This window comes from Hippopotamus amphibius, chromosome 17 (assembly GCF_030028045.1).
Source record: "Hippopotamus amphibius kiboko isolate mHipAmp2 chromosome 17, mHipAmp2.hap2, whole genome shotgun sequence".
Classification (NCBI taxonomy): Eukaryota; Metazoa; Chordata; class Mammalia; order Artiodactyla; family Hippopotamidae; genus Hippopotamus; species Hippopotamus amphibius.
In genome coordinates, this window is record NC_080202.1 from 13200323 (window position 1) to 13215531 (window position 15209).

General features: G+C 38.7%; 2 protein-coding genes across 4 annotated transcripts in view; both read right to left on the minus strand.

The window, feature by feature from the left end:
- RPA1 (replication protein A1) overlaps positions 1-15209 on the minus strand; it is a 47721-nt gene that overhangs the window by 20205 nt on the left and 12307 nt on the right. For all 3 annotated transcript variants that reach the window (XM_057714013.1, XM_057714012.1, XM_057714014.1), the window contains one exon: positions 6548-6636. In XM_057714013.1, coding sequence (XP_057569996.1) covers positions 6548-6636 — 89 coding nt within the window. The remainder of the gene's footprint in view (positions 1-6547; positions 6637-15209) is intronic.
- On the minus strand, positions 13730-14546 carry LOC130839715 (motile sperm domain-containing protein 3-like). The gene has a single exon (XM_057714015.1). It carries the CDS (start codon positions 14544-14546, stop codon positions 13839-13841), a length of 708 nt encoding a protein of 235 aa, XP_057569998.1. The 3' UTR covers positions 13730-13838.

Here is a 15209-nt window from a genome sequence, read left to right on the forward strand (position 1 = left end):
CTGCAACATAGCCGATGACCACAAGACCTAAGAGAAACTAGTACACAACTAAATAATAATCTTTCTAAAAATTAAAATTACACCCCAAAGCAGTAATACAGAGACTCAACTTTTGATGTAACATATAATCTTCAGTTTTACACCACCTGCAAACCAAATCATTCTAATAAGGTGGATGGAGGTCATAGCCCTTTTGCTGTATGCTAGCTTCCTATCGCTGGCTCTGACCCAGGAGGGATATAGGATGTTTAAAAGCAGACTCTAGCTCCTCAAGGTACTTGCACTCACACCTACCATTTTTTATTATCATTATAATGGTCAATGAGCCACCAGCTGAGAGTAACAAAAAACTCAATTTCTACCAGTAATTACTTTCTTAACAATAACCACAAAGAATATAAGGAAGAGTCAATCCAATAATTACAGTTTCTTGTTGGCAGAAAATGGACAGAGTCTGGCTAAAAAAATTCCGACTAGTATCATTTGATAATGAGTGATACTAGTTACTAAGCAACACACTAAGAAATTTATGTCTAAGTAAAATATTCTGGTTAGAAACAGTGTAGGTACGTAGAATTAACACACACATGGAATAAAAAATATATACTGGTAAATATGGGAGATTCACAGCCATCCAAAACAATATTGTATGAAACATGAATTCTGTTTGAAATTTTACTTCTCACATTTTGAAAATTTTATAAGTATCTTTACTTAATGTGGTACTAGTACCATGAGACAATTTCAGTGCACATTCTGGAATTCCTCTGCCTGTTTCTGGGTTGGGTCTAGTGAGTTAATTTTACGAGTCACCAGATGTGTTACAGGCCTAGGTTAGATGCTAGGAGGATACAAATCCAACTTTACCTCTCCACCCACTAATAACAGTCTCCTTGCTTTCCAACAGACTGTCAGAAACCACTTCTGTGCAATGCACCCATAAGGTAGTCGTCACTGTGACAAAGCTATTTTCATGATGGCCCAAGTAACAATGTGTTATTGATCCGGTTACAACGAAATTCAACAGCAAATACTCTTGAACAGCAAAATCTCATCTCATCCCTCTGCACTTTAACAGACCCTGAAGAAAGGGAAAAGCCAGTGACACTGGGCATTGAGACAAAGGAGCGTTTTCCATAGCTCTACAGTCCTGACCCCAAGTGAGAATCATCTTTTAACCCTTTCATCTCCACCTTTACCTCAAATAATTTTTGCCCCTGAAAGACAAAATGTCCAAAGCAACCATTCAATTAAATACAACATAAAAAACGTAAGAAATCTGGCCAAAGGTGATAAATTGGGCAAACCATCTCTCCTTCACCCCTATGGCATCAGAAGATTTCACAGAGATGCTAAGTACTGCTTTGTCTTGGCTCTCCCTCCTAAAAGCTGAGAAGAAGATAATCAATGTGCTCGTTTTAACAAAATTTTACTACTGCAAAACAGTTGAGATGTTCCAATTTACTATTTTGAAACTTTACCTGAATAGGCTCCAGATTCCCCTTACCAAATTAAAGCACCAAATTATTATGCTTGGTGGAGGTAAAAATTAAAATCTAGAAGTTTCCACCTCTGGAAGAAGCATGTTGATGACCTAGTCCCAAACGCTCCCACTTCTTCTAAAAATCATACAGAGCAACAAGAAGAATGAATACCCATCCCATAATCAAACATTCCACATACAGACTGAATCTTCAGTGAAACTAGGGGAAAGAGACAAATTGTAAATTGTGTGAAAGCGAAGCCCAAAACACCACAAATCAAGACATCACAACTGTAAGAGAGAAACAGCATGGGTGACTTAAATACAAACAATGAAATCGCACAAGTATTAGAATAAAACATGGGTGAATGCCTTTCTAACTGGAGTGAGGAAGACCATTCTAACTATGGCTCAAAAACCCAAAGTTATATAAAAAAAAATGTGGAAAATTCAACTTCATAAAAACAAACAAACAAAAAAAACCAGCTGTGTAGCAAAAAGAAAAACACCATAAGCAAAGTCAGAAAGATTCTGTAACATATCAGAAACAAAGGACTAATTCCCCTATTTTTTAAAGAATTCTTAAAAATTGAGAAGAAAAAGATAAACAACCCCAAAGAAAAATGGACAACACAACAGTTCACAGAGAATAAAAAGCCCTTAAACATTTAAAAGGATGCTCATCTTGCTCAGAATACAAATTAAACACTACACTGAGATGCAAGTTTTCATCTATCAGATTGATTTAAAAAAAATCAAGAGATTAGCAGCATACTCTTGGCACAGCTGTGAAGAAACCAGTATTTTCACATACTGCTCGTGGGAATGCAAAACAACACATCCTATGGCGGGAACCCAAGCATATCTACCTACCACTAAGGCATTTGTCCATTGATCCAACAACCTCACCTCTGGCAATCAAATCCCCTCTACTCATGTACCTGCATATGTATAAAGTTATCTGCTGCAGTACTGTTTCGATAGCCAGAGTATGGAAACACCCAAGTGCCCATCAATAAAGGGCTGGTTAAACTATGGAACCGTCACACAACAGAATACTCTATACTGTTAAATAAATAAATAAAAATGAGGAAGACCTCTAAGTATATATATGAAAATATCTATAGGCTGAAATTAAAAAAAAAAACAGGATTGAAAAAAGAGACAAGATAGTATCCTGCCTTTGATGTAAGCAAAGTGGATTATGAATGAAAATATATAATTTATGTATTTGGTTATATTTTCATTAAGAAACACCTGAGGGACAAAAAGAAACCACTAAAATTGGTTACCTACAGGGGGCAGCAGTGGGTAGGAACAGGAAGGGAGGAGGCAGGGGCAGGAGTAAGATTTCTCTATGTAATTTTATAGTTTTGACTATATATAGATGTAACTATATTATATACTCAAAATTTAAAACAAAAATTAATGTTTATTTTAAAAATACCTGATTATCTTAATATTTCAATTTTTAAAAGCATACAAGTTTTAATGGACAAATACACAAACATGAAACGAGAAACAGCTTCTGGACAGGAGCCAGAGGCCAAAGAAGAGCAGGGCAGGGAAATGCTATTTGGTTTTGCTCTGAAGAATACATTTGCAAAACTCTCTGACTTTTTTTTTTTTTTTTTTAATTTATTGGCTACTTTGGGTCTTTGTTGCTGTGCTGTGCGCAGGCTTTCTCTACTTGTGACAAGCGGGGGCTACTCTTCCTTGCGGGCTTCTCATTAAGATGGCTTCTCTTGTTGCAGAACATGGGCTCTGGGCACGCAGGTTTCAGCAGTTGTGGCACGTGGGCTCAATAGCTGTGGCTCATGGGCTCTAGAGCACAGGCTCAGTAATTGTGGCACACGGGCTTAGTTGCTCTGCAGCATGTGGGATCTTCCTGGACCAGGGATCAAACCTGTTACCCCTGCATTGGCAGGCAGATTCTTAACTACTGCACCACCATGGAAGTCCCTATTTGACTTTTAAAACTATGTACAGGACATGATGGAATAACAGAGACCAGGTTGACCCTCCCACCTAAAATAAGCAAAAAGAAGGCAAAATACATGAGACAGAAGATTCTCAGGACACTGGACATTAAGCAGTGAAGGACAGTGATCCTGAGACAGGGGAAACAAACAAGATGAGTGTGACTGCACCAGCTGACTGTCCTAAGAGTTTTCAGGCTATGCCACAGGAAGTGGGTGTGGAGGAACCACCCCCACTTAAGGAGATGGAGTTGAGAGTCTAGAGTTCTCAGGACACAGCACTGGAGAAGAGACCTGCAGAGAGACCTTCAGAGATCTGTGGACAGTTCCCCTCAAGGAGTCAGCAGAGTATTGGTTGGCTGATGTTCCCTCTCTGAGGCCAAGGAAAGAAGGAACCATCTGAGAGGACCTTAGGGAACAGTGTCCGGTGCTTGCAACAAGCTAGAAATAGCACCTGTTTCTAACAACCAAAATGGAAAACATCCTATTCACGGGGCATTGGGACTACTCTGACAGGTCTTGCCTCCGTACTATGAATAATTAGATCTAGAATAAATGCCACTCTCTAATCTCATCTAACAAATCTTAAAAGCAAAACCCCAAAAGATCAAACTGTTTCCAAGTAAGTTAACTGTATCCCTGAAAAAAACTCAAGAACAATCACAAGAATACAAGTTTCTGGCACCCAGTAAGGTAAGAATCACAACGTCTGAATTCATTCAAAGGTTACCAGGCACACAAAGAAGTGGAAAAATACACTTCATAATGAGGAAGGAAAAAAAAATCAACTGATTAAAATAGACCAAGAACTGACACAGATGCTGAAATTAGCAGTAGAGGACATTCAAACAGTTATTATAATTGAACTCTGTATATCATAAAAATTACATGGAGACACAGAGGATATAACAAAAACCAAAGAGTTCATAAAGATGAATATTACAACTGAGAAATGAAGTACACCAGATGAGACAGACACAGCAAAAGAAAAGATCGGTGAACCTGAACACAGCAAATAGAAACTATTCAAAATGGAACACAGAAAAAGAATAAACAACAACAAAATCCCAGCATCAATGAGCCATGGGACAACTTCAAGCAGCCTCATGTACGTGTAATTGGAGACTCAAGGGATGAGAGATATTCAAGAAACAACGGCCAAATAATGTCCCAAAACATTTGATGAAAACTACACAAATAAGGTCCAAGAAGCTAAATGAATATCAAAACAAAAAAACATGAAGAAAATAACACCAAGGTACATCATAATTAAACTGTTCAAAACTAACAATCATGAGAAAATTTTTTAAGTGGTTAGAGAAAAAGGCATGTTAAATAGAGAACAAAAATAAGGATGACAGCAGTTCTTTTGGGGTAACAATGCAAGCAAGATGACACCTTTGAAGCACTGAAAAGAAAAATACTATCTACCTAGAATTCTGTGCTTAGCAAAAATGGCTTTCAGAGAGCCAAAGGGAAAATATTTTTCAGACATACAAAAGCTGAAGGAATTCACCACCTGCAGATCTTTACTACAAGAAATGCTAATGACATCAGCTGGAAATATGGATCTAGACAGAAGAATAAAGAGCACCAGAAATGGCAATTACATGAGTAAATACATAAATTTTTTTTATTATTATTTAAATCTCTTTAGGGACTTCCCTGATGGTCCAGTGGGTAAGATTCCACACTCCCAATGCAGGGGGCCCGGGTTCGATCCCTATATGGTGAACTAGATCCCACGTGCAAGCCACAACTAAGCGTATGCATGCCATAACAAAGACCTGCATGCCGCAACTAAAAGATCCCGCATGATGCAACGAAGATCCCAAATGCTGCAACTAAGACCTGATGCAGCCAAAATAAATTAAATAACTAAGTATTTTTTTAAAAATCAATCTCTTTAAAAGTTAACTGACTATTTAAACAAAAATAACAGCAATGTATTGTGTGGTTTATAACATAGATAAAATGTATGATGACAATAGCACAAAGACTAGGAGGGGAGAAAAGGAAGTAAGAGTCTTACATTATATGTGAAGTAGTATAATGCCACTCAATGTCACCTTGATAAGTTAAAGTATATACCACAATTAAAAGGCAGAGATTATCAAATTGGATTAAAAAATCAAAACTCACCTATTTACTGGTTACAAGAAATACACATTTATTATAAAGACATAAGTAGGTTAAAAGTGAAAGGATGGAAAAGGATGTACACCAAGCTAACACTAATTAAAACAAAGCAGGAGTGGCTATATTAACAGCATACAAAGTAGATTTCAAAGCACAGAATGTCACCAGTAATAAAGTCATGCCCAAGTAAGGAAGCCACCATAAAAACCCCAAAGGGCAGGGTCTGGGGAGCTTCTCCTACTGATGAACACATAGAGGTGCTAGGAAGATGGCACTCCCTGAGGGCGTAGAAGCTCTGCACCCCTTTCCCATACCTCACCTTATGCCTGCCCTTCTCCCTCACTGTTCCTGAGTTACAGCCTCTGTAATAAACCAGTAATCTAGTAAGTAAACTGTTTCTCTGAGTTCTGTGAGCCACTCTAGCAAATCCATCTAATCAAACCTGAGGAGGAACCTACAATTTATAGCCAGCTGGTCAGAAGCACAGATAACTACCTGGACTTTCGATTGAAGGGGAGTGTGGGTGAGGGGTGGAGGCAGTCCAGTGGAACTGAGCCCTTACCCTGGGAGATCTGAGGCTAACTCCAGGTAGGGTAGCTAGAGTCAGAACTAAATTGAATTGTAGGAGACCCAGCTGGTGTCCACAGAGAATAGGAGAACTGCTTATCGGATGGAAAAAACCCCACACATCTGGTCACAGAAGAGCCAGAAGTATGTACGACTGTTGTGTGTAGAGAAAAACAGAGAAGAGGTTTTTCCTTTACAGAGTCCTACCATCATTTCTGCAGTATTGAAAAAAAAAAAAAAACCCTGAAATAACCTGGTTCCTAGACTCCCAAATGTCTAGTTTTAGTAAGAGTAATAAATCATACTATATCAAAGGAAGAATTCCAAATCTATAAAGAGGTATTCAATTGAGTGCTACAACCTATTAGAAACATTTTACCTTCGTTATAGGGCACTGGATTGCCAATCTTTAATCCAACTTCTTCAGCTGATTTCAAAACTTCTAACTCCATCAAAATAACCACTCTCCTACAAAGGCAAAGAAATAGAAACGTTAGAAAAAATAAATTCAGAAGCCCTTCAAACGACAAGCTACTTAAAAAGCTTCCCCCAATAATCAGTATGATAAAACTATTTCCCTTTGTCAACTGTTTTTCATTACTGAATAACTCGAGAAATATATGATATCGATTCCTACACAAATATGTTCCTTAAACTCTCACTGAATCATTATCAAGGCCTTTTATGATTGCAGGGCTTTCATTTCCCATCTAGTTCCTTAATTAAAATGCAGTGTCCTTACTGCATATCGTATCTTCAAGGAGCAAATGACATGATAAGAATTTAGATTACTAAACCCAGGAATATGTGGCACAACAAGAAATAATCCGTTTTCAGAAACATACACTTATCTGAACAATTACCTTTCCCAGTGAAAACCAGTATGACTGTAGATATTTTTTTAACGTGATTACTACTAAGAACTTCCAGTTCTTTGTCCATCTTTAATTCCGATTAAAACCTTTCAATAACTTCTCAAGGACCTTCGGCCAAAAGTTAAACACCTTTTCACATGGTCTCCAAGGCTGTGTGAGGTCTGGCCTGGCGCTAACCTCTCCAGCTCATCCTGCACTGCTTCCCCGTGGCGCTCTCCTCTCCACCATCTGTTTCATTTCAGCTCCTGGTGTACATTCTGCCCTCCCCCGCCACAAGGCCTCTGTATGTGCTTTCTAACTGCAAAGGTCTCTCATTCTGCTTCATCTAATATTTATTTCAAACATCACGTCTTTAAGAGATGCTTCCTTAATCTTTGGTTTAGATCAGTTTTCTGTTATACTCCTTTCTACGGCCACCATTTCTTTCTTTCAGATCACTTCTTTCAGGTTTAATTAATATACATTGACATGTAATTATTAATATTTGGGTTAATTATATGTTCATTATTTGATTATTTACTCACATATATATTTTAGTTGTATATTCATTCTTTATTATCTATTTCTCCTACTAAACTGCACTTTCAGTAATGGCAGGTGTCTTCCAGTGTTTAATGCAGCAACTGGTCCACAGTCGTTGCTCAATACGTGGTTGGACAAGAATGCCATGATCACGTTCGTATTTTAAAGAGAACTGCAACATGAAGGAATCTGAGGGGAACACAACTGGAGGCAGGAAGAACAACAGAGGGAAGAACTGACAGGGGTCTGAATTAACATAGTCTGGATGGACATTAAAAATAGTAGATGGGGACTTCCCTGGAGGTCCAGGGGTTAGGACTCCATGCTTCCACTGCAGGGAGCACAGGTTTGATTTCTGGTCCCACAGGCCGCACAGTGTGGCCAAAAGGAAAAAAAAAAAACAAAGAGTAGATGGTCTGGAGCAGTATTTAAGCAGTAACAAGCCCAACCTCATCGTGATGTATTCTTTAAATGGTCTGATTGCTGTATTTTGGATTTTCACATACAATTGATCAATTTGTGCTACCTTTATCAGGTTTTCATATCAAGGTCATGTTACTTCCATAAAATAAGCTTGAAACTATCCATTCCTGAATAGTACCTACAAATTCACTATAAAAACTTTCTGACAGATATTTAGTAGTGGATATTTAACTTCCAAGATTATCCAAATTACTCCAGAACATAGAAAAATGGAAGGCTTATTAATCATTTAGCATTACCCTAATACCAAAACCTAAGAAAAAACATATTAAAAAAACCCCACTAATTTTATTCTGTAATATACATACAACCTAAATAAAATATTAGCAAGATGAATCCAACAGCGCATCAAAAGAATACACCAATACCAATTTAGGGAAAACACAGATGATGAGGACACATTACAACTTTATAAAGATACAATCAGCAAAATCTAGACTGTGGGAAACGGTGCATGAGGATAAATGACAAATGACCCGGCTTCTCCAACAAATAAACACTAAGGGAGGGAAAAAGATATGGAGGAGGAGCCTAGATTCACAGAGACTTAAAAGACCTATCCACCTCCTGCAGTGCAAACGTTACTTTGGATCCTGATCCAGATAAATTATTTAGACACACACACAAATAGTTGGAAACCAAACAGTGACAGAACACTTGATATTTCAGATATAAAAATGGAGTTTTTAAAAAAGAATTACTACCTTTTAAAGATATACACTAAAACATTTATGGAGGAAATAATATGTCTGAGATTTGCTTCAAAATTATAGAGGGTAGATGTGGAAGGGATTTAGATAAAAAAAGATTAGATATCAAGTGATAATTTGAAGATGAATGGCAGGACATATGGGGATTCACATACCATATTCTTGAATGGAAAGACTCAGTATCAAATACTATGTAAATTTACTGCAATTCTTTGTATTCTGACAGGACTTTTGGTTTCTTTTTTTTTTTTTTTTTTGATACTTGAAAGAATAAACATGGAAGAAGAAGAAGAAAAAATATGGAAGAATAAATATAGAAAAACTACCAAGAAAATTTGGGGGGAGGAAAAAGTAAAGGAAGACATCATCTATAAGTTACTAACATATTCTACAGATGATACTTGAACTGAAAACACTACGGCAGATAGGATGATCTGTGTTGGTGAGGATGTGGAGAAACTGGAAGCCTCATATACTGCTAGTGGAAATGTAATTAGTGTAGTCACTCTGGAAACAGTCTGGTAGTTCCTCAAAAATTTAATCATAAAGTTACCATCTGACAGGCAATTCCACTCCTAGATAGATACATAGATATAAAATAAATGGAAACATGTCCACACAAAAACTTGTACAAACATCCACAGCATTATACATAATAGCAAAAAGGTGGAAACAACCCTAATGGCCAAATAGCTGGATAAACAAAAGGTGACCTGTCCACAGGATGGAATATTACTTCGCCATAGAAAGGAATGAGGTACTGACACATGGTGCAACGTGGATGAACCTTGAAAATATGTAATATTATGCTAAGTAAAAGAGGCCGGCCACAAGGGACCACATACTATATGATTTCTTTTATATGAAATGTCCACAATAAGCAAATCCTATAGAGACAGAAAGTAGATTAGTGGTTGTCTAGGGCTGGGGAGGATGGGGAGTTTGGGGGTGGTATCTAAAGGGTACAGGGTTTATTGGGGGGATAATAAAATACTCAAATTAATTGTGGTAACGGCTGCACAACTCTGAATATAGTAAAAACTATTTTACACTTTAAACAGATGAATTGTATGGTATATGAATTATATCTCAAGAAGATGTCACCAAAAAAAAAAAAGAAAAGAAAAAACAAACTCTGGCACTAACACAGGACTAGACAAACAGATCAAAGGAAAAGATGGCAAACAGAACAGAGTCAGATAAATGGAGTACTAGTCTCTCTTTATCTATTTTTGTTACTAACCATCAATTCCCCATATAGCTATCAAAATAATCTCTTGGAAACTTTAGAAAACTTAAATCAGATCATACCAATACTCCCCTGCTAGAAAGCCCATAGCTTCCTATCACACTCAGAATGAAATAAACTCCTTACAATAATAAGTCTTCTAAGATATGGACTATCCATTTGGGAAAAATTAAGCTAAATCTCTCCTTCATACCCTATATAAAAGTAAACTTTATATCAAATCACTACACTGCACAGCTGAAACTAATACAATAATATAAACCAACTATACTTCAATAGAAAACAAAAAACCTTAACTTAAAATAATCCAATTGCTTTTAAAAATAAAAAATAAAAACAAACCAAAACCTCAGATGTATTAAAGTCTATTTTAAAAAATCTACAGAAATGTCTGAAGAACTAAGAAATATTTTTTATAACCCAGTCCAGAAGCTTCCTGAGCAAAATACGAAACTCAGAAGTCATAATGAAAAAATGGACAAAGTTGACTAGATTTTTTAAAAATTCTTTAACTCCATATCACAAGACACCATAAACATAAAGTGGGATAAAATATTTGAGCTTCCTCCCCCCTACACGCACCTCCTGCATGTATGGGCCTGCGCATGCGCACACACACACACACACACACACACACACACACACACACACACAAAAGACAAAGTATATAATCAAAAGCTATTCAGAGAAGAACTACACAAATAAGTTACAAGAAGAACAATACAAATAGTCAATAAATATGTGAAAAGAATACCTGACCTCACTAACAGGGGAATTTATTATTTTCCGTATCTATTTTCTTCCTTTTACTAAGAGGGAAATTTAAATTAAAATAATGATGATTGGCAGTTATTTTCAACAAAATCAGTAATATCTGCTACGTTGACAAGGTTAAGGGGAAACAGGTATTTTTTTTTTGTTTCCTAAAAATAGGTTTATTGAACACATACCCATAAAATTTACCCTTTGAAAGTATGGTTCAGTGGTTTTTAGTATATTTACAGAGTTGTGCAAGCATCACTACTACCTAACTTCAGAACATTTTTAGCACCTCAAAAAGAAACCCTGCACTCCATGGCAGTCACTCTCCACTCCCTCACGGGGAACCAAAAATCTAATTTCTGTGTCTGTGTATAAGTTTATTCAGAAACAGGTACTCTTACACAAGGCTCATGAGTATACTAGTTGGTATGCTTTCTACAACAGATGTCCTGTGACCCCCACAATTCTATTTCTAATACTCAACTCCTAAGAAATAACAGCATGAGCATGTAAAGATAAGCGTACGAGGATGACTGCTAAAGGCCTGTTTGGAATAAACCTAAATGACCATCAACAAGGTAAGGAATAAACCCGGTCGTACACACACAGGTTCTCAGCAGAGGCAGGAAGGAACACATGGCACACAACTCTGCTGAAGGGGCAGAATAAGGCAAAGCCCACAGGAGTGGAATTCCACCTGTGACTGGAGAGAATGAAGCTCAGGTTTTTGTACTCCACCACAACAAAGCTCTCCACCCTCCCCTACACCATGCCCTAGAGGACAGAAAAGTGGATAGAAAGCACCACTCAAGGCAGCCTGGAGCGGAAGATAACAGGTCCCAAGTGGGAAGGTTGGCAAGGGGATGTACCTAGCCTAGACTATGTCAGAGCAAATGAAGTCTGGACAGAACTGCCCACATTAAGCATGAACAAGATAAAAAGAAATGACATAGCGACAATGCAACACACAGCAGTGTATAAAAAGAACAGAGGAGGCAGAGACAATTAAGAATCCAATCCAGAAGAAAGCATAAGGCAGGAAAGGGGATACTTTCCAAGCGCGGTTGGCAAAATAACACTAAGAATTCGATAAAAGTCAAAAGATGAGATGAAATGAGATTGAGAAGAAAAGGGAGCTTGAAAAGTTAAGGAAGAAAAAACAGAACCAAAGCAGTATTATTATACATCTAATAGTTAAACTATAAACATCAAGGAACAGAACACAGAAAGCTAAAAACTGAACTATATGCTGGAAAATCTTAAATTTATCCAACGCATGCATTAGAATAAAGACTAGAACAGACTGAAAGTTCTAGTAAAAACTGGAACTCAAATGAAATAGAAAAGATCATTAAGGAATAACAACAGAAAAATCTCACTGACAACCGACTTCAGACTGAAAGGGCATACACCACGCACCAGAAAAAAAAAAAAAAAAAAAACCAGGAATAACTGACATTGAGACATAGCCTAGTTAAGTTATTGAACTTGAAACATAAAGAATTCTTCCATCTAATTCACAGAATCCATTCAAGTTTCATAAATTGTCTTAATGATGTCTTTAATAGCAATAGGATCCAGTCCAGGATCACTTGTTATATTTAATTATATCTCTTTAGACTCCTTTGATCTAGATTCTTTTACTTTCATGCTTAAAATTTGAAAATCAGTGATTTTATAGAATATCCCTCAATTTACCTGAGGCTTCCTCATGATTGGGTAGAGACTATGCATCTTTAGCAAGAATATAATAGTACTGATGCTGTGTTCTTTTCACTGCATTCTACCAGGTACTACATGACTTCTAATTGTTCCATTACTGGTAATGTTAACATCAATCACCAGAATAAGGTGCGGTCTGCCAGCTTTCTCCACTGTAAAGTTGCTTCTTTTCCTTTTACAATTAATAATTATGCTGTGGAGAGGTACTTTTACCCTATAAATAACTTACTTTTACCCTATAAATAACTTTCACCACTTGTTTCAGCATCTGTGCTAGGCTGAATGACCACCCCCGACCAAAAGATATCCACATCTCAATCCCTGGAACCTGTGAATGTTACCATATATGGCAAAAAGGGACTTTGTAGATATGATTAAATTAAGGATTGACACAGTGATTTTAACCCAGATTGTGTGATGGGCCCTAAAACAACCACATACGTCCTTCTAAGGAGGAGGCAGAGGCAGACCTGGCACAGACAGAAGAAGAGGTAGGGCTTCCTAGGTGGCGCAGTGGTTAAGAATCTGCCTGACAATGCAGAGGTCACGGGTTCCATCCCAGCTCCAGGAAGATCCCACATGCCACGGAGCAACTAAGCCCGTGTGCCAAAAAAAAAAAAAAAAAAAAAAAAAAACAAAACATTAAAAAAAAAAAAAAAAAAAAGAAGAGGTAATGTGACCATGGAGAGAGAGATTACAGTGATGCAGCTGTAAGCCAAGGAATGCCAGCCACAACCCAAAGCTGGAAGAGGCAAGGAGTGGATTCTCCCAGAGGGCTCCCAGACGGAGCCAGGCCCTGCCAACACCATGATCTCAGCCCAGTGAAACCGACTTCAACTTCTGACTTCCAGAGAAAATAATTTCCGTTGCTTTAAAACACCAAATTTGTGGTAATTTGTTACAGCCACCACAGGAAACTTATATAGCACCTATTAATGTTTCCTGCCTGAATCAATATTATAATGGTTGCCAAACGGTGATTTTCTAATTTCATCACTCCATCTACATTTTTAGATGGCATTCTATTGTGAGGAAAAGCTTTCTGTCCCCCCACCCCCATGTATTCATTTATTCAGTATGGACTTATGAATTCCTATTTTATTGAATAGGTTGCAATCTATTACTCTTTATTTAGTTAGTTAGTTTTCTTTTTTGGGGTTTTTTTTTTTTTGTCAGTTCAATTTTACAAACTTATTTTATTCAACTTGGAAAATGAATACAAATCCCTGGGTTTGGGGTGGTAGGGGATGGGTGGGCAGAAGGAAAAGTTGAGGCAAGGCTATGAGCATCACAGTGGCTGTCTCACGTCCCTGTGTGGAGACGGGGCGTGGAGGTTGAGCAGAGAGCTCAGGTCCGGAGGAACACCATGGGCAGGAGGCCCAAGATGTAGGCTGCCACCAATTTTTGTCCCAGGGAGACGAGAAGGATTTGGGGCAGCTGGCTGCCAATTTCATCCTGGAGCAGGAGCAGCAGGAAGGCCGCAGAGAATGTGGCCATCAGTAAGAAGAGGAGGAAGGAGCTGGTGGCCAGTTGCGGGTGGGGGTTCTCCAGGAAATGCTGGGTCATGGGTGGTGCTGTCCGGGAAGGAAGATCTGGGTGGAGTGTTGGGTCAGGCTGTCCCTGAAGCTCAAGGGGGTACGCTAGGGCCCTCAGAATCGAGGTGATGTCCTTGCGCCCCACCACTCGGCCATCTGTTCCCTCCTCAGACAGTTCAATGCGAAAGCGATCCTGGATGTCACAGTGGCTGGGATTGGGGGCCACGTGGCGAACCACAATGTCAGTGCAGGACTGAGGCTTCACGCTTCCTTCCGCATCAAACACTGTGTATTTGGCAGGTGCTGTGCACAGGACTCGGAAGCGAAGCGCTGCTCCCGTGGGGTTACAGAGGGTCAGCAGATGCCGAGGTCCACTCCGTTGGTCTGCCCTGAATACTAGCTCCGGGGGAAAGACGAGGACTGGGACAACAGGTCCCGAGGGAGGAGGGGTGCCCCGGGACCTCCGCCCAGGAGCCCCCGGACCCACCAGCTCCTGGTCGTGGGGTGCCCCACAGCGCATGCAAGCTCTGGATGGTGGAACACCTGAGGGCAGAGCTCAGGGGACAGGGCCTGGAGTATAAAGCCCATACACCTAGCCCCTCACGGCCCCCAGGCCTGGCCCTCGCCTTCAGTCCCAGTTCCCAATCTCCTATTTATTTATTTAATGAATTGCTTTCCATTTATGGCTTTCAAAAAAATATTATTTATTTATTCATTTATTTATTTTTTATTTAGGCTGCACCAGGTCTTAGTTGTGGCACACAGGATCTTTGCTGCAGCATGTGGCCTTCTTGGTTGTGGTATACAGACTCTTAGTTGCAGCGTGTGGGATCTAGTTCCTTGATCAGGGATAGAACCCAGGCCCTCTGCATTGGGAGCACAGAATCTTAACTGCTGGACCACCGGGGAAGTCCTTATTTTTATTTGGCTTTTAAATTGCCCTAGATTTAGCAAATATGACTCTGCAAGCCAATAAAAAACATTTCAGCAGTGGTTAATCAGGTGTGAATAACAGTTCTGTTCACCACTATATCTCTAGCATGTAGCATCTTGTATATACTCAGCATACTCTGTTGGCTGAAGAAAAGTGTTTACTATGAAAGATTTGGGACTGCAAAAATGGAGCAGTGTTACATAATTAATTACATCTTCTTTTGCCCTAATAAGTGACCCCATTTCATTA